This window comes from Mytilus galloprovincialis, chromosome 9 (assembly GCF_965363235.1).
Source record: "Mytilus galloprovincialis chromosome 9, xbMytGall1.hap1.1, whole genome shotgun sequence".
Classification (NCBI taxonomy): domain Eukaryota; kingdom Metazoa; phylum Mollusca; class Bivalvia; order Mytilida; family Mytilidae; genus Mytilus; species Mytilus galloprovincialis.
The window spans coordinates 76,063,127-76,085,329 of NC_134846.1; the positions used below are offsets into that span (position 1 = coordinate 76,063,127).

Genomic DNA, 22,203 nt, shown 5'->3' on the forward strand with positions numbered 1-22,203 from the left:
ATTGAAAATGGAGTTACCCTGTACCATCTTTGGAACCAACTTAAGAAATTCTCTAACCAAATACACGGAAACACAGATAAGTTTTTTCAGAGTGCCTTTCCTGGGTTCCATGCATGTTTTAATGCAGCCCTTAGGGACAAAGAATTAAATTTTTCATATTTACAGAAACAAGGAACTAAATCTATGTCAAAGTGCATTATTGTAAGGACAGTTGTTTTTTTAGTTTCTATATTTATGGATAAAACTGGCAATTAATTGAACTCTTTTAAAAATGCTTTAATGGTCCCACTTTTAAGAAACATGGTAATTTTGAGATTTCAAAACTGGGAATTCTTGAACTTGATAAGTTGATGGCTGTAGAATAGAATTATTTTTATAAAAATGTCATGAAATGATGTTTAAATAGATAATTGGGGAATTTAGTTTTGTCTGACTAGATGTTCCTGTGAAACCATATCATAAAATTGTTTTTTTTTATTTTATGCTGACACATTTCATGGCACTGTTTTTAACTTTATACATGTATCTTGCACTATTTTTCTTGATGTATGTTATATGCTTTTCTTATTCTATGCAGGTTTTCTGTCTAGTACCATGCAATTTTTCACAAAGTTCAAAGTCTACTCTCAACGAGAAAAGTAAGCTATGTTTTTGATTAGTATCCCTCCCTAAGTTTGATATATGTAAATTCTGTTGATTTTTACCATGGTAGACAGTCAATAAAATGTAAAATGGACACCAGCATTAATTCATTTTTAGCAGAAATTTACATATTTTGTATTTTATACAATAGATGTGATGTATACCAGGTTTTTTTTTATAACACTATGACCCTAATGAAGTTGATGAAAATTTGCCAACAAAAATCCCATTTACTGACCTGAAGAAAAATTGTGTTGTTTAGGAGGTTTAAATTAAATCAATTGGAAACATGACATAACAAACATATTTCAGAATAAAGTAATGTACATCACAGAAGTGTTCCTGTTTTGGTAACTCTAGAGTTATAAATTGTATAAATACATTGAAACTATAAAATAGAGGGAGTTAATTTTTTAAAATGAATTATCCAGTTCACTAAAATGCTTAAAATTATTTTGATTTAAACATTCTCCAGAAATGAATTAGCTTCCTTTATTACTTTGAACTAGGACAAGGTCAATATTTCATGTTTTGTTTTGAAGGTTTGTTTTAGTTACCTCATTCTTATTTTTTCATGAAAGTCTGTAATTTATTTGGAGATTTTACATATTGTGAAGAGCAGAAAGTTGACAAAAAAGTCAACACAAATCATATAACATCATAATATTTTCAGATTTTTAAAAAATGTTCATCGTTTATTTTATTTTTTCTGGATTTTGTTGATAAATGTTAACCATGGAATAAAAAATGTACAACAGAATTAAAATATATATAAGGGTAGTAGGGTAGTATTCAGAATTTGTATAAAATATATATAAGGGTAGTAGGGGTAGTATTCAGAGTTGGCTAAACCAGGAAATCAAATATCTTTGAAAATACAGTTTTTCCTCAATCCACTAAAATTGGTTCCCATGAAAGAGGAATTGGGAACCCCACATAAAGAGGATGGGAATTGGGAACCCCACATAAAGAGGATAGGAATTGGGAACCCCACATAAAGAGGATAGGAATTGGGAACCCCACATAAAGAGGATAGGAATTGGGAACAACACATAAAGAGGGTAGGAAATGGGAACCCCACATAAAGAGGATAGGAATTGGAAACCCCACATAAAGAGGATGGGAATTGGGAACCCCACATAAAGAGGATAGGAATTGGGAACCCACATAAAGAGGATAGGAATTGGGAACCCCACATAAAGAGGATAGGAATTGGGAACCCCACATAAAGAGGATAGGAATTGGAAACCCCAAAAAAGAGGATGGGAATTGGGAACCCCACATAAAGAGGATAGGAATTGGGAACCCACATAAAGAGGATAGGAATTGGGAACCCCACATAAAGAGGATAGGAATTGGAAACCCCACATAAAGAGGATGGGAATTTGGAACCCCACATAAAGAGGATAGGAATTGGGAACCCCACATAAAGAGGATAGGAATTGAGAACCCCACATAAAGAGGATAGGAATTGGGAACCCCACATAAAGAGGATAGGAATTGGAAACCCCAAAAAAGAGGATGGGAATTGGGAACCCCACATAAAGAGGATAGGAATTGGGAACCCACATAAAGAGGATAGGAATTGGGAACCCCACATAAAGAGGATAGGAATTGGAAACCCCACATAAAGAGGATGGGAATTTGGAACCCCACATAAAGAGGATAGGAATTGGGAACCCCACATAAAGAGGATAGGAATTGGGAACCCCACATAAAGAGGATAGGAATTGGGAACCCCACATAAAGAGGATAGGAATTGGGAACCCCACATAAAGAGGAATAGTAGAATATTTGTTAAAGTGACATTAACGATAAATTTACTCTATTTGACTCTAACAGTAGCTACAAAATGAGATTTGATGAATGACGAACAAAAAATTTATGCTCATTTGACACCTACAGTAGCGAAAAACTGATATTTGACACTTGCAATAAAGGGAATTCCTACCCTCATGAATACAAACGAATTCACATTATACACTGAATAGATTATCATAAATGTCAATCACCTTCTTCTGTTTTATAAAACAACACTTTATAATGTAGTCAATTTACACTGCTTTTTTTTAAATCTTTTTTCTGCACTTTATTTTTTATACATGTACATATTTTAAATTTTACACTACTGTTAGAAATAAGATGATTTTCAGAAAGGTAATTAGCCCATTGATACTGCTGAAGTGCAATATTCTGGATTTTCATCATGGTTGTGTTTGGTTAATATTAGAGATATTTTCCATTTAATTTTGATTTATCACTAACATGAAAATTTGATTTGCAGAAATTTTAAAACTGCTTTTTAAGTAGACTGAAGGTAAACCTTTTGAGTTTTTATTTAACAACACATTACTAACTTACAGCAAGGATTTGTAAAGTGACAAATCCTTGCTCACATTCTCTAAGATTGATAGTTCTAATCACTGGGGTAAAATATATGCTAATCTAATTATTGTCGAGCCTGCAACTTTTGTTGCAGAAAGCTCGACATAGGGATAAAGATCCAGTGGCGGCGGTGTTAGCTCACTTCTTAAAAGCTATATATTTTAGAAGGTGGAAGACCTGGATGCTTCATATTTTGTATATAGATGCCTCATGTTACGAAGTTTCCGTCAGTCACATGTCCATTGTCCTTGACCTCATTTTCATGGTTCAGTGACCACTTGAAAAAAAAGTTCAGATTTTTTGTAATGTTAGTGGTTATAGTTAAGTTTTTGTGTTTTGGATGTTTTTCTCATACTTTATGCAATAGGTTTACTATATTTGTTGTATGGAATGATTGTAAGGTGTACATGTCTAGCGGGCAGATGTCATCTGACCTTGACCTCATTTTCATGGTTCAGTGGTTAGGCCAACTAAAATTAATTAGTAGATTTTCATCCAAATTTTTGAAAAAAATGGGGCGGGTGGGAGGATTTTGTTTTTTAAATTTTATTTCATATGAAACCTTCTTGTCACGTGTTATTCATATATGCAAGTGTAATAATAAGCTTATATCATGTAAATACATCCATAATGTATCGTGGATAAGACAATAACAATCAAAACCAAGGAGTAACCAAAGACTCATAAAACCAAAAGACATTTACATCAACAGTTACAAATAATAAGTAGGAAACAACACGAACTCCACTAAAAACCAGGAGTGAAATCAGGTGCTCCGGAAGGGTAAACATTTTCTGCACCGTATATGGCACCCATCATGTTATTTCTTTGTTCAGTTCGGTAATAATGGAAGGTTGTTATTATGATTGAGGAAGAATATCACTGAGATATGATTTCTGACACTCTTTTGTCATAATGGCCAATCAGCTCATGATGGCGACCATAAAATTGCTTGAGTAATGACCTTAATTTGATTGATTCATAGCCCTGTCTTAGCAACTTTTGAGAAAGCAGCATTCCTTGTTCAACAAAATTAAGGTACTTTTAGCTAGCTCTAGAATTATGTAACAATTGAGGCACATATACTCCATATGCTGATGCTGCTTTTTCAAATTCATAAATATATATATCTAATTGGCAACCACTGTTCTACATGTAATTGCCACTTTAGAAACCTATTTTATAGTAAACAACAGAAATGTGGAGAAATGCTCTCTTAACCCTCTTGCTGCCGGAGGGACACATATGTCCAAACCGGCAGTGCCGGAGGGACACATATGTCCATGGATAAATTTATGCAAGCTTCTCATCAATGCTGTATCTCTTTCAATTAAAATACCGAAGATAAAACAGAGTTATGTTTTCTCCAGTGGGTCCCAAATGTATTGGTCATTATGTCGTGACGTCATATATCGAATGACGTCGTTGTTTGGCATGTTACGTCACAGACGTTGTTCTGTCGTATTTTCCGGCATATGAAATGCAACCTTGAAAAACGGTCGGCAGCAAGAGGGTTATTAAGTTGGACTATCTATATCAAATGTATTTTGCTTTCTAAGCAATGTTTTTTTTTTGTCCTAATAAAATGAAACAAAGGCATTGGTATGCAACACGAGTACGATAAGTACGGAATAAAATGAAAACTCAAACAGTGTTGAAATAATAGGGTTGGTCCTTAATATGCAAGATGCAATTATAATTACAATGTAGAACATAAAGTTGTTTAATGACTCTATCGTGGGTATTGGGACAGAGGATGTTTGCTGTTTTTCTACAAAAAACGAAAAGCATGGATAAATCTAAATCTAAGAGCTTGCTATAAATTGATAAATTAAAAATGCGCCGTATGTTTGTCGATTTTCTAAACTCAAAATACGGTCACCAATCTATAAAGTTCATGCTTGTGTCAATTTCTGTATTCCAGTCAAACGTGTTCCACGATTCTTACGCTTTTGGGTTTCATTCACAGTCCAAATTTCTTGACACAAAGTCATTGTATAAATAAAAAAATCCAGTGTTTTTCTCACAAACATTTGTGTCATTTGTGACATACTGCGATTTGCGTTCTTGGACACAGCGTATTACTCGTAACCCAAATATTTCACGTCCTTCTCGTAATCAATCTCTATTCTCGGTAAATAATGTTGTCATCATATATCAGCAGAATATATCGACTTAATCATTCAGTAAGAATTCTCTAAGAAATACGAAAACCGAAATTAGAAAAAGGAAGTTTCACATGAAACGAAATTATCGACGGTTAACGGTAACGGAAATGAACAAAATACGGAAATCGTAATTTTTTCAAAAATAAAAAAAATCGAGGCGGGAAGATTTCAGAGGGGCGGGCGGGGATGAAAATCTATCAATTAATTTTAATTGGCCTTATAGTTAAGTTTTTGTGTTTTGGTCTGTTTTTCTCCTACTTTATGCAATAGGTTTACTATATTTGTTGTATGTAATGATTGTAAGGTGTACATGTCTAGCGGGCATATGTCATCTGACCTTGACCTCATTTTAATGATTCAGTGGTCAAAGTTAAGTTTTTGAGTTTGGGTCTTTTTATCTAATACTATATGTCATAGGTCAACTATATTTGGTGTATGGAAATATTTTATGATCTATATGTCAGTTGTGCAGGTTTTATTTGACCTTGACCTGGTTTTCACGGTTCATTGCTCAGTGTTAAATTTTGTGTTTTGGTCTATTTTCTTAAACTATAAGCAATAGGTCAACTATATTTGTTGTATGGAAGCATTGTTAGCTGTACATGTCTGCCTGGCATATGGTTCAACTGACCTTGACCTCATTTTCATGGATCATATTAAGTTTATGTGACAGTCGTAATAAAGCTTTATATTTAGGAGTATCAACATAATATCAATGATTAGTAAAGAAGGCAAGACATTTCAGTGTGTGCACTCTTGTTAATTCATATGAGGAATAACTATATATTGTACTTTTAAAGTTGTAAATTTTATTGTCAGACATTAAGCTTTTCTGCACAACAGATTTTTCTAACTGTAAAATAGAAGGTTGGACTTTATCTAGTTATACTAATCTACTGTAAATTCATAAACTATTGTGTGCTTTGATTATTACCATTTATTAAAAACGAACAATAATGCAAGATTATTTATTGCGATGTCAGATATAACAATGCCAGTTCTTATTATTGTGATACTCACTTAGTCCCATTCTTCCCATTAATAAAAACCTTTGCAATTATTTTTGAATTTACAGTTATACATAATGCATTTTCTAAATAGTACATAACAAAAGGAATTTTAAGAATAAATGGAAATGTTATTTGTAATTGCTTAGATTATTACGTTCCAAATATTAAACCATTAGTTTTACCCATACAAAATTTTAGAAACTGCCATTTCAGAGTGCAATTGCTTTAGAATCTGTCAACTGTGTGTTTCCCCAATTTATAATTATTTACTTTCACATTTTGGGATTTTTAAGGATATCACTTATATTTTTATTGTATTAAATTATCTGAAATAATCTTCTTTTACTATCTTACTACTGTTTTAGTGTGATGCTTACAAAAGATAGTTCATATACTTACTAACAAAATACATGAACTACGTGTATAAATAGTCGAAAAAGATAGTTCACATGCTTACTACAAAAAAAAAAGTATTCTATAAACAGCCAAAACTAACTACAATATTAGTCTTTAAATAAAAACCCAAACAAATTACAATATTTTTCAACCTCACATAATAACCAAACAATGTACTTTCCTAGCATTTATGGTAGCATCAAAATTGGAAAATAAAAAGTTACATACTAAGCTGGAAAACACATTATTAACTGATTGAACAAAGACTATCATCTGATCATATTCTTGATGTGGTCCAGACACACAGTTATCAGTGCAAATTCTGAGTTAAACCTGGTTTAATGATACTAGATGCTGTATGCAGTTATTTAGCAAACATTAAAGTCTGAATAAGATTAATTGATAGTTTGATGAAAATAAATTGTAAAATTAAAGTCATAGATTTTCTTTTCTGCAGAAGAAATCCCATTTTTGAAGACTTAGTTTTATAATTACACATATAATTTGGTTTTATCCTTCTTTAGTTAAGTCTTTGAGAGGTAAAATTGTGTTGTGCTCTAAATGGAAATATATCATGCATGATGTAATAAAGATGTAGTAAATTATATATCAGCAAAACATATGATAGCATGTTAGGAATATGCTTATCAAAGTACATAGTAAACTTATAATAGGTAATAAAATCTACAAAATAGTTTATGATAGCCGTCACAATAGATTTTTAGCTGATCAGACACATATGAGCTCATACCAGGTTGTGAAAAAGGTAGAAGTCTTTCTTTAACAGTGCATATATGAAATTTGCCCAAAAAGTTTAGGTTGACGCCAAAATTAGGAATGATTGATTAAGAAACAGGACATTGAAGGCAGAAAAAATGGCAAAATACTCCATAAATTAAAGGAATCAATGTTTCTATTCAAATTTTTATTTTGATTACTATGATCATGAAAAGATTTTTAGTTTGGCAAAATTATAGAAAAAAAAAATTCAATTGGACATACACCATATGAGGGAAAAGTCATTTTGGGTTTCTGTTTTCCAAAAACTACCTTCAATTTGTCAAAGGATGTAACACAACTACTAAAACTGTATAAAAATAAACCACACCTACTAACCTCTTATTAAATATACATGGTTGCTTCTAACCAATGATATTTCTAGAAATGTATAGGAGGTAAGATAAAATTTCTTATCTTTGTAAAGAGAATACTTCTTTCAGGGAAATGTGTTTACATCACACCCTGTTGCCTAATTTTGTTTGCAATGGCGTACAACTGATGATTAAAAGGACTTACATATCCAGTTAACAGAACATCTCAGTTAAGCATCTATTTTAATAACATAATTGTTTTTGAGAATCAAATAAGTTGTCAGAGCTGTCATTGTCATATTTCCTTACTCTAGTTATAACATAGTGATGTATGTATTTGTCCAAGCAATATTTCAGTTAGACCTGTATAGGATCATTAGTGCACAATGGCTGTTTTGTTTCCTTGTATTCTTTGGTTCATGTCTTATTGACAGTCATATTTGTAAAACATGTATACTGACCACTATTCATTAAATTAAATGTTTGTTTTGTGAAAGAAACTCTAACTCTTTTAATACTATAATTTTAACAGATCCAACTTATGATCATAGTAAGAAATAGCTTTGGAAAAATTGATTTGCTGGCACAACCAAATCATAAACTCATAGAGAAATCACTGTCCAAATTAAAACAATTACTATCCACACTGATCTGTGTCCACACTTGTTCTGTATAAAAAGCTATTGCTGACAATGATATGTTAATCTGTTTACAGGTGTTTTGTCTGCTTCCTTTCAACAAGCCAGTGACAGGAAAGGAAATGAGTCCACAAGCTGAGGAGGTTACAGCCTGATGTCTTTCACAATAATCAACAATCATAGCAAATTGTGTCAAATTATTAAACAAAACTGTGATTATTTTTACTAGAAGGAAAGAAGTGTTATCCAATCGTATATGTGATGAAGATGACAGACATGATGATTCAATATCCTTATTTTTATAGTGTTTGGTCTTCAGTTAAACTAAAGTTACTTTCAACAAGTCTGGTTTTATGAACTTAAATTAAGACCAAATGTAATCTATTGTTTTCTAATTTTATGTATATCAGTATGTGACACAAGCACATTTTTTTCAATTTTGATTTACTGTCTATCCTTGTGAATTTTTTGAAATTGTCTGCAGGCAAACTTTTGTTGAATTTAAAAATTTAATACTTCTGTTATATGTGTTGGTCTGCTATAGCACCCAGAAACACTTTAATGACAAATCATATAAGGAATTAGATTTTTTATTATTGAAACAATTAGAACACGTAAAAAATAAACATAAAAACTGAAGAATGACTTTTGTTTGTATCAATAACACAAATAAGCTTTATGGAGTATAGATAGAATTTTCATGACAAAGCACTATCTTGGATTATTGGATAAGGAATTTGTGAATCTTTTTTAATAAAAGGTAGTAAGTTCCTAATATTATTAGGGAATAAAATGAACCCAAAAATGTAATTGACAAATTGAGAGCATTTTCCCTGTTGTTTTACCATAGAAGTATTACTAATTGTGGTGTTGAGAATTTTGTGTGAATATGTAGAAATGAAAAATGGTAACAACATTTTTTTCATTAATTTTGATAATGTTGTTGTGTTATTTATATGTTAATGGGATTTGTGCATTATTTTGACCTGTGATTTTATAACTTAATATGGCTATTTGTGTGTATTCATAAGAGTGCAAACTTTCCAAATGATTTTTTTACTTTGAAGACTAAGTAAAAGCTTCATGTCTATAAACACATAAATAACCATGTTTTATTTACATGATAAATCTGTGATATAGATATAAATGTTATTGTGCTATTTTTATACACATGTTTTGATTTGATATTCTTGTCAATAGTTGATATTTTTGTAAGTTTTGACATTTTGATGATAAAATAATTTAGATTGAGAAAATTTTAATGTTTCACAATTATCTTTCAGAAATTTTCTTTAATCGTGAAAGGCATTTTGAGGTATAGTTATCCAAAAATTAAAAAAAAAGATTTTCACGATTCCTGAAATGGTCCTTAATAGGGCTACAAAACTTATGCTTTAGCTAATTTATGTATTTTGCTGAATTTCTGAAAAATGTTTATTGTAAATTTGCTTTTATAGAAAATTAGGCTACATTAAAATGAGATAAATAAAAAAAAATGTTTTCAGTGAATTGTAGGGCTATATAAGCTCCAAAATGTAAACTTTTCTGTCAAACAATTTTTAATTATATTTTATACTTTATGTAGATTTTAATTGTATTATTTAATTTTCCTTTTTTTATCACTTTCATATGTTGTAAAGTTTGTAGTAAACTTTTAAAGAGATGCATGGCATTGTGCCCTGTTTGCATCTGTCACATAAAATCTGGTATAAGAGCTTTAAGATTATTGAACCAGAACTACTATTAATTGATGCATTTCTATGAACATGCCAGTTTGAAGTTCTGAACATAGGAGAGAAATGGAAGTTATTTATTTTTAGAAATTACGAAATAACCATATAGTATTGTAACCAATATATCAGATTTGTTCAAACCAATTTAGAGTTTTTAGATGAGAGAGTGATGTTCTATTTTGAGTCTGATGCACTAACCACTACACCACAGCTCTCCAACAGATGAGACATATCTTTTTAATTTTCCTTGTTGAACAAGTAAATTAAGTGTAATTTTAATTTGTCCAAGTTTGCAGAAGATTTTAAATTACAACAAACTAAAAACCACCAGTGAATACTCATAAAAAATACTATATAATTGATATTTTTATAAGAAGCACTATTGTTCAGTGTTTATTTAATTTGTATTCTATGTTTGTGACATTTTTGTTATGCTTCTTGTGTAGTATTTTCAATCAGAAAGTTTCTCATGCCTGTGTTGTTTGTTTCTCAGTGCTGTCAGATTTTTTTACTATTGATTAAACATAGAATAAACATACATATTTTGTTTGTTACTCCATGAATGTGTCAACTTCATAATCTTTTATCAGCCTACCTCCCAAGTTTCCTATTGAAATAAAGTGTGCACCGGCTTAAATGTCTCACCTTCTTTACTAACCATCGATATTATGTTGATAGTCCAAAATATAAAGCTTTACTACAACTATCACATAAACTTAACATGATCCAAGAAAATGAGGTCAAGTTCATATAAACCAAACAAGAAATACCATACAATCATTCAATACACTAAATATAGTTGACCTATTGTTTATAGTTTCTAAATAACAGACTTAACCAAGAAAACTTAACATTGACCAATGAAAATGAGGTTAACGTCAAATGAACCATGCAATGCAAACATAAACAGCTTACAATCCTTCCATGCAACAAATATATTTGACTTATTGCTTATACTTGAAGAAAAAATAGACCAAAAAAATGAAAACTTAACACTGACTGAGCAATGAACAGGTTAAAGTCAAATAAAACCTGTGAGAGTGACATAAAATATTTCCATACACCAAATATAGTAGACCTATTGCATATAGTATAAGAAAAAATGACCAAAACACAAAAACTTAACTCTGACCACTCAACCATGAAAATAAGGTTGAGGTCTGATGACACCTGCCAGTTGAACATGTAAACCTTACAATCCTTCCATATAACAAACATAGTAGACCTATTGCTTAAAGTATCTGAGATATGGACTTGACCAACAAAACTTTATCCATGAAATGAGGTCAAGGTCAAGTTAATACTGTCTGATGAGCATGAGGTAAAGGTGCAAAGTACGCACATACCAAATATAGTTATCATATTACTAATAATAAAAGAAATTAACATTACAAAAAAAAAATTTTTTCAAGTAGTCACAGAACCATGAAAATTGAGTCAAGAGCAGTGGCCATGTGACAGACAGAAACTTTGTAACATAAGGCATCTATATACAAATTATGCAGCATCCAGGTCTTCCACTTAAATATAAAGCTTTTAAAAAGTAAGCGAACACTGCTGCCGCTGCCGCCAGATCACTATCCCTATGTTGAGCTTTCTCCAACAAAAATCACACTTGTTTAGAAAAATTCATAAAAAGAATGCACACAATGAAATGTTTCACCTGCTTTAATGAACATTGATGTTAAGTTGAAAGTTTGGAAGATAAAGATTTTACTGCAAGTACCTCATAAACTTCGCATTTTCAAAGATCCATGAAATGATGTTCAGGTCAGGTGAAACCTGTCAAACAGACATGCAGATGTTACAAGGAACCCATATAATAAATATAGTTTTCCTATTACTGATTAGTGAGAAATTCACATAACATAAAAACTAATTTGTTTTCAAGAAGTTGATACATAATGAAAAAGTAAGTTTTTTCACCAATCCACAAAAATAAGAACCTTGTGAATAAATGAATCCACAGTAAATATATATGTATTTAAATTTTCCTGAAAACTCATTAATTTATCTTACATTTTGTCCATTTTTCAAACAATAGACAACTTTCGAGTTAGTTGCATTTCCGTTGAAAACTCTGGTTTTAGTGAACATCACTCGTGCGTTTAGGGGCATCGTCACTTCCCTTCCAATGTTGAGCGAGTGGTCGGAAAACTATAATGATATATTGCACTAATTATTCCGTAAATCTTAAAAATTCCCATAATTGACAATCAGCACTGCTGTCATTAGGGAATTGTAATTAAGTACTTACAAAACAAATATTATTTCTAGTTTTAATATCCTGCACAATGACGATCACTAAGACGCTTGATGAACGTTGATAGTGTAGGGATACAGGCGATCCCCTGTATCTGGCAAATGACGTCATAAAGGCATGCATAATTGAGGAGTTTTTTAGGGTGACGGATGAACTCGAAAGTGGTCTATTGAAATAATACATGTACCTATATGCAATAATTTTTGAATTAACAGTACTTGATAGTCAATAAAATAAATACAAGTTTAAGTAAAATATTGTTTATTATGTATACAGGAACAGTTATAAAAAAATTAATACAATTATATGATAAACAGTCAAAAAAAGATAGTTGATTATTTACATTGACCTGATTAAAAACATACACACGTTGATACAATAAAACAGATATTTTATATTATAAAAGAAACTGCAGAAAGACTTTTTGACAATGTCTCATTACAAAGTAGAACATCAATACAAAACAGTACAAAAAGGATAACTAAAGCTAATATTACATTTGAAAGAAAAGTCAATTGAGCAAACAATGCAATTTGTTCAGGGGAGATAACAAATAGTAAAATTGTTTTAAAGGAATGTTAAAGAAATATTTAATACATGTAGCAAGAAAACAAGTTCAGTGACTATTTTTATTTTAATTTTCTTACAGCATATTATAAAACCAATCTTCTCATTATTCATTTCAAAATTCTATTTCACAATCATTTTTTTAATCACAAAAAAACAGTTAATCTACTCAAAATAGCTGCAAGATAGCACAGTAAGTCTTTGATCCATACTTTTTATTATACTTTTGAAATATAATGGTTAAATCTACATTTTGGTAAAATATAAGAAAAGTCTATTTGCGGTGATCCACCTTAACATCTGGTGAAAAATGTTTTGGTTTTAATTTCTATTTAGATATTTATAAGACTTTGTTTAAAAGTCACACAGATTGGTATCATAAACATAATTTAATTAATTGTATAGTTGAAGAAATACATCTCTTCAAAAGAAGAATCAGCTGTATACGAAATTGGATAATTGTTAATCAGTGATTTAGCTTCTATCTCAACACTTGGGAACTGGTGTTTATTTTTTCTGGCTGAAAATAGACAAAAAGATGTGAACAAAATGTGAATTCTTTAAAATCAAATTTACAAATTTAAAAACTATATCTATCAATATTTCTTTGTATTTATTTTCAACTTATCAACCTTTATTAGTTTTAATATGTTGTACGAAGACTTCTATTCTTGTGTCAAAATTATGGCCCCATTAATTAATACAACTTTTTTGTTTGCTTGTAGATATTTTTTAAAAGCTTATCATACATTTCTATGGACTCTGTTCTGTTTTCGATAGTGGTATTATTGGAAATCTTAACACATTTTTTGATTTCATAAAAGTTTTTGTAGCTGTATTTTTTATCTTAAAAATTGTAGTAAATGCTCAATAATTATGGTTTTAAGTAATGATAATAATCATATCCCTTGTTCCAACTGTGCATTCTAAATCAATATACAAATCAATAAATACCTTCACTGATGAAAAAGTTGGCAAAATGTTGTGAGACCCTTATAGACTGAAAGTCATGTACTAATCCAGTATATCTACTGTTCCATAAAAAGTTACTTTTCTCTGGATGCCATTGTATACCATAAACAGGATATTTATGTGCTGAAATACAAGAAAAATTGGCAGAATAAGACTGACACAAAGACAGTGAATAATATATGACCGAATTCTTCTAACTAGTAGTATAAACCTAACTAGCAGTATAAACCTAACTAGCAGTATAAACCTAACTAGCAGTATAAACCTAACTAGCAGTATAAACCTAACTAGTAGTATAAACCTAACTAGCAGTATAAACCTAACTAGCAGTATAAACCTAACTAGCAGTATAAACCTAACTAGCAGTATAAACCTAACTAGCAGTATAAACCTAACTAGCAGTATAAACCTAACTAGCAGTATAAACCTAACTAGCGAACATCAGGTAGAGGTTTAAAATTCTGAGGGCTGATGATTGTTGTGGTTTGAAAAGGCATGTCCTAAAGATTATATCTTGCATGTTTTTACTTAAAATAAATTTAAACAAATGATCATTTATACCAGAAATGACATATTATTGTATATGTCTGCTTTATACCTTAGTTTACATATAGAAATGGACCAAGAGGGTCAGTTGATTCCGTTTTTATGTAGCATTATTCAAACAGCACCTGCATAATTATGATATATCTGATCATATCTACTTCTCTCAGGTGAAATGATATTCCAGTGCTTGTGTTGCTCACCATGATTTCCTTGATGGAGGGTTGAAGTTTAATGAAGATATTTTGATGCTGATACAGACTTGGAGTGACAATGGACCGGGTAACCAATTATAAATTAAATCATAAAAACAAATAAAAAAGTTACCTTCTACTGTTGAGAGAAATTCCTTCCCATTTGAAGCTACATTTGTTGACAGCACTTTGAAAAATTTCTTTAGTCTGGAGTTACTATTGTAAGTCTAAAAAAGATAATGTGTTTTCTTCAATTCAATGTGAAGAAAATAAAGTACAGAATGTTACATTTAAATTTCCCTTGATTGAATATTTGTAGAGCAAAAACGTTTTGCTACGTTTCCAAGCAACTAATTTTAAGGTTAATAAAAATGTCCATGTTAAGAAAACTATTGCAAGCCAAACAAATTTATTAAAATTTCCTACAATCTGAAATGTTATCCAATATAAATTGCTTTTTATGCGCTGTAAATCACAAAAGAATTGCCTACCTAAACTTTTTGACAGTGAGAATTGCTTTCCAGACTGATACACCATTACAATTGCCTTCCAGAATTTTTAGACAGTGAGAATTGACTACTAGAACTTTTAGACCATTAGTATTGCCTACCTGAACTGTTACACCATTAGAATTGCCTACCTGAACTGCTACACCATTAGTATTGCCTACCTGAACTGTTACAACATTAGAATTACATACCTGAACTTTTTATCACATTAGTATTACATACCTGAACTGTTACACCATCAGTATTGCCTACCTGAACTGTTACATCATTAGAATTACATACCTGAACTGCTACACCATTAGTATTGCCTACCTGAACTGTTACACCATCAGTATTGCCTACCTGAACTGTTACACCATTAGAATTACATACCTGAACTTTTTATCACATTAGTATTGCCTACCTGAACTGTTACACCATTAGTATTGCCTACCTGAACTGTTACACCATTAGAATTACATACCTGAACTTTTTATCACATTAGTATTGCCTACCTGAACTTTTTATCACATTAGTATTGCCTACCTGAACTGTTACACCATTAGTATTGCCTACCTGAACTGTTACACCATTAGAATTATATACCTGAACTTTTTATCACATTAGTATTGCCTACCTGAACTGTTACACCATTAGTATTGCCTACCTGAACTGTTACACCATTAGAATTATATACCTGAACTTTTTATCACATTAGTATTGCCTACCTGAACTGTTACACCATTAGAATTACATACCTGAACTTTTTATCACATTAGTATTGCCTATCTGAACTGTTACACCATTAGAATTACATACCTGAACTTTTTATCACATTAGTATTGCCTACCTGAACTGTTACACCATTAGAATTACATACCTGAACTGCTACACCATTAGTATTGCCTACCTGAACTGTTACAACATCAGTATTGCCTACCTGAACTGTTACACCATTAGAATTACATACCTGAACTTTTTATCACATTAGTATTGCCTACCTGAACTGTTACACCATTAGAATTACATACCTGAACTGCTACACCATTAGTATTGCCTACCTGAACTGTTACACCATCAGTATTGCCTACCTGAACTGTTACACCATTAGAATTACATACCTGAACTTTTTATCACATTAGTATTGCCTACCTGAACTTTTCATCACATTAGTATTGCCTACCTGAACTGTTACACCATTAGTATTGCCTACCTCAACTGTTACACCATTAGAATTACATACCTGAACTTTTTATCACATTAGTATTGCCTACCTGAACTGTTACATCATTAGTATTGCCTACCTGAACTGTTACACCATTAGTATTGCCTACCTGAACTGTTACACCATTAGAATTACATACCTGAACTTTTTATCACATTAGTATTGCCTACCTGAACTGTTACACCATTAGTATTGCCTACCTGAACTGTTACACCATTAGAATTACATACCTGAACTTTTTATCACATTAGTATTGCCTACCTGAACTTTTTATCACATTAGTATTGCCTACCTGAACTGTTACACCATTAGTATTGCCTACCTGAACTGTTACACCATTAGAATTACATACCTGAACTGTTACACCATATGAATGGAAGTTAGGTGTTACATTGTCCTTCATTAGATAGGTCTTTACATCATCAGGAAGATTACCAAACATACGACTTTCTTTGTAATCTGAAAATTAAAGAGGTTCAGCAAAAATATCCCTTCTGATTCTAATCTTATTTTTAAAACATCTTCTTAAAGCATATCAAACATTTTTTTCTGTTTAAAACTTATTCTTCTGAAAATGAGAGAAAAAATGATTGTCCAATTCAGTAAACAATAGTTGAAATGACTGATTCAAGTTAAAATGTTACCTTCAGTTAAATTCAATGGAAGAGACTTATCCCACACACTGGCATTTGTTGTCACCAATACTCCTGCCGTAAGGGCTGATAACTCTTGAAATCCTAAACATGTTCCCCATACAGGATAATAGTCACCTTTATCATATGCCTAAAATAGAAAAACAAAACCTTGATAACATTCTTATATCTTGTAATTATACTAATATTACAAATAAAATCAAAAGTAAATGCCACTGTTTGAAAATGGCACAGATTTTTTTTTTTTTCCTTTAAAAAATTTCTGAATTCACAGTAATTATAATATACATGTATTTTAAGAAATAGGTACATGCCTTCAGTGCCATCTCATAGAAGTATCTTGATGCATTAGCATAGCCTGATGTAAACAGATCTACACCACCTCCTGGAAGCAGTACTCTGAAATGAGATAGAATATTAAATCTACTGACAATCTATTAATCAAGCTGACTCATCAAATCATTTTATAAAATACATGATATAACAGGACATCTTTAGCAGTGGGGTTTAAGTATAAAAATGACACAGTTGATTTGGGACAGCCTATCACTTGTATACTGTGGGTTCATTTATTTTCCTCAGTACATGTAACAATTTTTTGATGATTTGAGGAAAAATTGCATTTTCATGGATATTTTATTTCGTGGTTTGGACAAAAATAGCATTCAAGCTTGTAGAAACTTTGTATCTTGTTGAACATTGAAATTTGTGGTTCACTTGTATCCAAAAATTCCAAGAAAATTTGTGTCCCATGAATAATAATGAATCCACAGTATATTCAATAATTATTGACCTTTTTCAACTTACTCCAAGTTGAAGCATCATTGTTTTACCATTTCTTTTATATTTCTTCAAGAAGCGGACTGAAAACACAGAAATTAAGACAAAATCTAAACAAATTCTTCTAACTTACCCATTAGTATATTTAAACATCTTTTCATAATATTCTTCAGATTCTTTGTCCCTGTAATTAAAAAAAAATAATAAGTGCAGTCGACAGAGGATTATTTTATCCATCTTTACCAGATTTTACATTAAGCAAATGTACATTATTTTCATAGTTACACCAATGGTTCTTTAAAAGACTGCTCTAGCATGGTTCTTTAAAAGACTGTTCTAGCAGATAATAGTAAGCACTAACATAAAACAACTAATAAAAAAGTACATCTTTAAAATTTTAAAATAGATTTATAGTCAAGTCCATAAGTGGACCTAGGGGAAGGGATTTTTTAAAAACAAATGTTTCTGTTTGATCACAATTTTTCTACTTCAATGCTGCACATAGTTATATTTGATGTAACTAAAATACAGTGCTTGTAATGTCTCTTACTTTATTGGTACAACACCACCTCCTGCACTTTCTATCCATTTAATGTAGTCGGCTGGTATTCCAGTGTCACCATGACCACCAGAAGACTTTTGAGCTACAACACCTGTAAATTTAAAACTAAGATATTCTTATGTGTTGACTTCTTACATATTTATTCATTTGAACAATAACTTTTAATACTTATTGTTAGTGCATTCAAAAGAAATCAAAAGACAAACAGTTAAAAAATTGGATGAGCAAAACACATAGGTGTTTCAGAAATACGTCAAGCATTGTAATTTAAGGACAAAAAGTCATCTAACTAAGTAGTATTGCCAGTTTCAGTCAGATCCTATATTTCTGATCATCTTTCATTTTTGCAGTTTCTGTGTACCAAAAAAGGGTTTAATAATATAGGTAGATATTCTAAAATATGTAAAAAACGGTTGATTATGGACTAATTATGGACTAATAGAAGTCAATTGACGTCGTTACAGACAAAACACATTTTATAGATATTTTTTTCATCATTTTTTTGGTACACTATAGTTGCATGACAATATGAAAACTTAAAATATGTTTTTTCAGGGCAATTTAACTCCCATTTGGAGCATCTGACATGTCTGACAAGTGTGAACTTTAACCTTGTCAGTTTGACTCTATCTATCATTGTTTTCAATATATTTGACAATTATTAGCATTTTGCCTGTATGAGGTATTTTTACCATAGTGGCCTTGATAATTCAATTTTGGGCCATTGGAATTCTTTTATGAAATAGGCCACATTAAGTACCATTTGGTCCAATGGTTTCAGACAAGATATTTTCTTAAGTTCATGACCGACAGCAGACAGGGCACCCCAAAAGCCTGGGTATGAAAAAAGTATAGCCTGCGACAGGTGCCTTAATTGACTAGGATTGCCAGAGGTCTGTTGGTCTCTCTGGGCATTCTGGCTTCCTCCCCCAATAAAAACTGGCTGCCATGATAGTGTTGAAGTAGCTGTTATTACAACAATCAATCTGTCAATCAATCTTTTTATTCATATTATGCATAAGGGGCCAGCTGAAATCATCTCTGGATACAGGGTTTTCTTTTTGCATTAAAGACCCCTTGGTGGCCTTGGGCTATTCTGCTCTTTGATCTAGTGTTGTCTCTTTGACACATTCCCCATTCTTAATTCTATCATGTATGTATTCCAAATTGAGCTTATAAAAGATTTAAATATACATACCAATTATAGGCCTTATATAAGCAGTGGTGAAGGTTGTAAGCCATAATACATTAAGTAATACAAGTATCTTAAAACATCCCATCTTCAAACTTCAAACTACAATATACACTCAATAATTATCAGAGTATAAAAGGAAGTAGTCAAATAAAACAACTTCCTGAAGAAATGAAAATACAAAATGTTTATAAATATATTTTTGCCCTATTAGTTTTATTGTGACCTGTTGGAACTTCCTTGTGTTATTTTATCTACAAAATCACATTTAAAGTAAATCTTATTTGTCTATTAAGTGATAAAGATAACATTCATGATTATAAGATATCAAAATAAGTTGATACTTTATTGAGGACTTTTTATAAATTTGTTGGGTTACTGTCTCTTCATGCTCTTGGACCTTTGTCCAAAATTTCTTCTTTTTTGTAAGTAACAAGTGGCAGTTCTTTTTGTTTACTGAAATGTTTGATTTTGAACAACTTGTGTTTTGGGTTTGCTTGATATTTCTAAAAACTGATAAACCTTCAAAACATAAAAAAAAATCAAATCATAAAGTTAGCTAAACTGATTGTAGAAATTGTTTTTCTCACATGGGAAGATTAACTTCATCCTTATATTTTTCTACCTTAATCTTTAAAACTAATTTAAGGATTTGAAAAAAGGTAAGTATGAACTTTTGAATGATGATAAATAGTAAAATCAAACATTTGATTACAAAAATATACTTCATAAAACAAAAGCAATTCCTGGATTGATTGATTGCTTGGATGGTGTTTAAACCACTTTCAACAGTATTGTGCTATTTTTGGGCAGTGAATGTTTTTTGGAGAAGGAAGCAGGGAAAGCCTGAAAAAAACCATTGACCTTGGTAGGTGAACTGACTTTCTTAGTCAATTAAGATTGGAGTCAAGTGGACCTGCTTTGGGCTGGATTTGAAACTCACAACCTCAGAGTTGACTGGCGAGTGATACAGTAGTTCAACTAAATAGCTGAAGATTATATCTTAATGTTTCAACAAAAGAGAAGGTATGAGATGAGGCTAGTGCAAGTTGCCCAACACGTTCAATTCAAGGGAGATAATTCAACTAGATATGAATAAGTACATTTACTGAAATTGCGACTCTATTTAATTGAGTCGCAAGATTTGATTTTATGTCTATATAGAAAGTTAAATTTAGAAGAAATTGGTATGTATGTATTTCACAGCAGATTAAATTGCAATGTCATAGTGAAATGTCTCCCATCACTGTATACATGAGGAATAAAAGGAGATATTATGTAGTAGGATTATTTTTGCAGCTTGAATTGTAATGACCTTTTCATCTGAATCATGGCATGAGGTTAAGTATGTAAGGTTTCAAGTTATAAAACTCGATCACAGATATTATCAAGAATTAAAATATCTTATCTTACCCACAGAGTAAAAAACAACAACTAATCTGAATCCACATACTTACTGCAAATTGGTCAAACAAACTAATGAATATATTTTCTTTTGCTTCAAGCTTACAAGTGCATGTTTAAAACAAAATTACACTTACTTTCATAAAATGGCTAAGAGTTATCTCCACTTAGAAGTCACGAAATAGGATGTACTATATCTTACCTCATCTACTTTAGAATAGCAGGAACCTACTTTTAAATATCAATCCCCATATACACCCCTCCGAACTTAATACTGGTGAATATTGCTTTTTCATAATAAAACAAACATTTAAAATTAAACAGTGATTTCACTTTTGACACACAACTGTAATATGAGATGCAGTAAGGGATGCATGGAAAAATCAGTAGAAAATATTTAAATGTTGTTGCAATGGTTACCATGGTAACAGATTTGTACTCATATTATGAAAATGACTGAATTTTGAGTTCAATCTTTTAATATAGATGTATATATAGTTTAATTCGTAAATAATAATTACTGTAAATTGTTACTGCTGGTTTCAGTATTTTTTTTTTAAATGGGGGTCCAATGACTGGCCTTAGAGGGGGCCCGCTCCAGTCATGCTTCAGTGATTCCCTATATAAGCAAACAAAATTTTTCCCAAAAAGCCCCACCCCCACCCCCTAAATCCGCCTCTGGGTTTTAATAATTGAGGAGGGAGAGCCTCATGATTTCACGAGCAAGAGTCATTTATATACACTCAAGAAGAGTCAGATCTGTACTGAAAGAAGAAGAAGAAGAAGCATACATGTATAATATCATTCATTTTTTACCTATTTTTATTTATAAAAATCTACCTTATTACACTAAACAAGTTCATAATTAATATCCTATATTGCTCAAATTTACTTTATTTCTTATATATTGTGTATTCAAACATTTTCAATTAAAAAAAACTTACAAATTGTTGAATGTGTGTGGTTTACATGATGACAATGGCCCATGTATCATCAGGGATTTGTATAATATAAAGTTTCTAAATACAATACAGGATATTCTACATTTAAAAAAAAGTAATTTCATTTTAAACAACTCACATTTGAGACAGGAATATTTCTCTCTATGGTAAGCCTGAGACTAATTCTGCAAGTGTACTTTCGCTTGTATCCTGTAACAGGTCACATGTCTACTTTCATTTCTTCCAATGTCACATGACTTGTAATTCCGTCTCTAGCGTAAACAAACTAGTAAAAACTGCTTCTATTTGATAGATTATATATTTTCGGGTATGAGTAGAAACGATTGAAAATAAAA

The 22,203-nt window shown here is 31.1% G+C and overlaps 2 protein-coding genes across 24 annotated transcripts in view; one reads left to right on the forward strand and one right to left on the reverse strand.

The window, feature by feature from the left end:
- LOC143045964 (calcium-activated potassium channel slowpoke-like) overlaps positions 1 to 10,603 on the forward strand; it is a 76,155-nt gene extending 65,552 nt beyond the window's left edge. For 19 of the 21 annotated variants that reach the window (XM_076218832.1, XM_076218836.1, XM_076218835.1 and 16 more), the window contains 2 exons: positions 578 to 638; positions 8,408 to 10,603. In XM_076218832.1, coding sequence (XP_076074947.1) covers positions 578 to 638; positions 8,408 to 8,469 — 123 coding nt within the window. In that variant the 3' untranslated portion in view covers positions 8,470 to 10,603. Of the gene's footprint in view, positions 1 to 577; positions 639 to 2,926; positions 2,960 to 8,407 lie in introns of all 21 variants that reach the window. The other 2 variants (XM_076218834.1, XM_076218839.1) reach the window with 2 other exon arrangements.
- A 1,967-nt stretch (positions 10,604 to 12,570) lies between these two features.
- Positions 12,571 to 22,134, reverse strand: LOC143045970 (gamma-glutamyl hydrolase-like). Of its 3 annotated transcripts, none has more exons than XM_076218858.1 (10): positions 21,987 to 22,134; positions 19,509 to 19,604; positions 18,299 to 18,401; positions 17,882 to 17,932; positions 17,283 to 17,367; positions 16,960 to 17,098; positions 16,668 to 16,774; positions 14,736 to 14,829; positions 13,848 to 13,988; positions 12,571 to 13,413 (listed from the first exon to the last, which is right to left on the reverse strand). In XM_076218858.1, the coding sequence occupies exons 2-10, from the start codon at positions 19,588 to 19,590 to the stop codon at positions 13,283 to 13,285; spliced, it is 933 nt and encodes a 310-aa protein (XP_076074973.1). In that variant the 5' UTR covers positions 19,591 to 19,604; positions 21,987 to 22,134; the 3' UTR covers positions 12,571 to 13,282. The 3 variants fall into 3 exon arrangements, with proteins under 3 accessions (XP_076074973.1, XP_076074975.1, XP_076074974.1); XM_076218860.1 differs by having other exon boundaries at positions 19,509 to 19,616; positions 21,987 to 22,092; XM_076218859.1 differs by lacking the exon at positions 21,987 to 22,134 and adding an exon at positions 21,428 to 21,454.
- Between the last annotated feature and the right edge of the window lie 69 nt (positions 22,135 to 22,203).

What these genes read in the sequence shown, in the direction of transcription:
- LOC143045970 (XM_076218858.1), bottom strand. Translation starts at nt 19,590, where the DNA reads ATGGGATGTTTTAAGATACTTGTATTACTTAATGTATTATGGCTTACA. An exon ending in ATGTTTAAATATACTAATGG is followed by an intron (nt 17,368 to 17,881) that starts GTAAGTTAGAAG and finishes ATCTCATTTCAG; the next exon opens with AGTACTGCTTCCAGGAGGTG. An exon ending in TCTATGAGATGGCACTGAAG is followed by an intron (nt 17,099 to 17,282) that starts GCATGTACCTAT and finishes TTTCTATTTTAG; the next exon opens with GCATATGATAAAGGTGACTA.